The following is a 1,590-nucleotide window of genomic DNA, read 5'->3' as shown; positions in this document are numbered from 1 at the left end:
TATATATATATGTATATATATTTATATATATGTGTGTTTAGGTATATGAAGATCAATATACGTACACATGCGTATTTATATATGGAAATATACGTTCTACATACAGATAGACGTATAAAAAAAATGAAATAACGTTTTCTGCACAATCTTCGCATCCACGTCCTCCTCTATATCCCTATACTGCAATATATATACATACACTGATATGTACTATACACGCGCGTTCGGTCCCATACCCCACCTCAACTGCTCTATGCCAATTTCACAAAACATTACAGCAGCCCCGGCTCAGCCCACCCCAGGTGCAGTGGTAGTTGGCCTGGGTGAAATGGACGATAAGGAACGAGCGGCTATCTTAGCCGAGTTTGAGAGGAAGCGCAGGTTACGTACGCTCGCTGTACCCACAGATGACCTGATGGTCCGAAAGGCGTTGCGTGAGATGGAGGAGCCCATCACCTTGTTTGGCGAAGACAAAGGACTGAGGCGTGAGCGTCTCAAGAAATGCACGCTTAAGAAACTCGAAGTGGTATGTATGTATGTATGTATGGGTTTTGTGGGTTTTAGAGGTTTTGGGGTTTAAACCCTATGTATGCTGGCCGACTTGATGAGTCCCGAGATTGCTTGGAGTGCTATAAGCATGGCGAAGCATTCGATTCTTATGCTCTAACCCTTGCTGGTCGGCCTGCAATTTGTTCTTGGGATGCCCATGAGTTTTACGAGTATGGTAGCGGGTGCACCAGGTTCGCGTGTTTGTGTCTGTGTGCGCGTGTGTTCATGTTTCTGGGTGTGTAGGTTAGCATGATTGTATGCTTGGTGGATAGATGGCATGTTATAAGGTAGGTTAGCATGATTGTATGTTTGGTGGATAGATGGCATGTTATAAGGTTTGCAATGCTGAAATTTACGTACGCCTGTGCGGTTTAATGGTTGTCTCGTGCGTTGGAACATCGTACGCGTCGGCTTCACTATAGAAGGTGCGTGTATCAGTCTGTAATCAACCCATGCATGTACACTAACAACCATGCACATTTGCCAGGTATACATACGCAAGGAAGCCGTACCTTGTACCCGTGTTCGTAACGTATATTAGACAACCTGTAGTATATTGTTGACATGATGTAAAATATGTAATATACGTAATTTGCTGACATGTTATAATGACATGTAGTATACGTGATGTACACATTTGCTCGCGTGTGTTATGCAATGGTTGTAGGCCTCTAAGGGAACCATGCCGTCTCAATCCTCACTGACATTAAGGCAGCTCGCATACACGCATCTGAATACTCGAGGAATAGTATCACTTTTTTCCTAGTACTAGTTGACAAGCTCATGGAGTATGGATACACCCACTCATGTATCTCTACGGATACTATTTTTTTTTCTGTGATATCATTGTTTTGGTTGGTATTTTCAGGAAGCAGAGGCTGCACTCAAAGCACCGAAAAAAAAGAAAGAAGAAGTAGTGGTGGAGGAGAAGAAACCCGAGGTGTGGTATCACGAGGGACCACCTGAATTATTAGCTACCAGACTGTACATAGCAAAGTATTCAATTCCCAGGTACATGTCTTGTCTATATCTGTCAGCACT

At 43.3% G+C, this 1,590-nt stretch overlaps 1 protein-coding gene across 1 annotated transcript; it reads left to right on the top strand.

Moving 5' to 3' along the window:
- Positions 1-205: 205 nt before the first annotated feature.
- On the top strand, positions 206-1,560 carry SARC_15765 (hypothetical protein; the record flags this gene model as incomplete). The annotated part of the gene is made up of 2 exons (XM_014290120.1): positions 206-526; positions 1,418-1,560. Coding segments are annotated over 2 exons (464 nt in total), but the record flags the coding sequence as incomplete, so codon positions are not given.
- Positions 1,561-1,590: the final 30 nt, after the last annotated feature.

This window comes from Sphaeroforma arctica (assembly GCF_001186125.1).
Source record: "Sphaeroforma arctica JP610 unplaced genomic scaffold supercont1.6685, whole genome shotgun sequence".
Taxonomy (NCBI): Eukaryota; class Ichthyosporea; order Ichthyophonida; genus Sphaeroforma; species Sphaeroforma arctica.
This window is presented reverse-complemented; position numbering and strand designations above follow the sequence as displayed.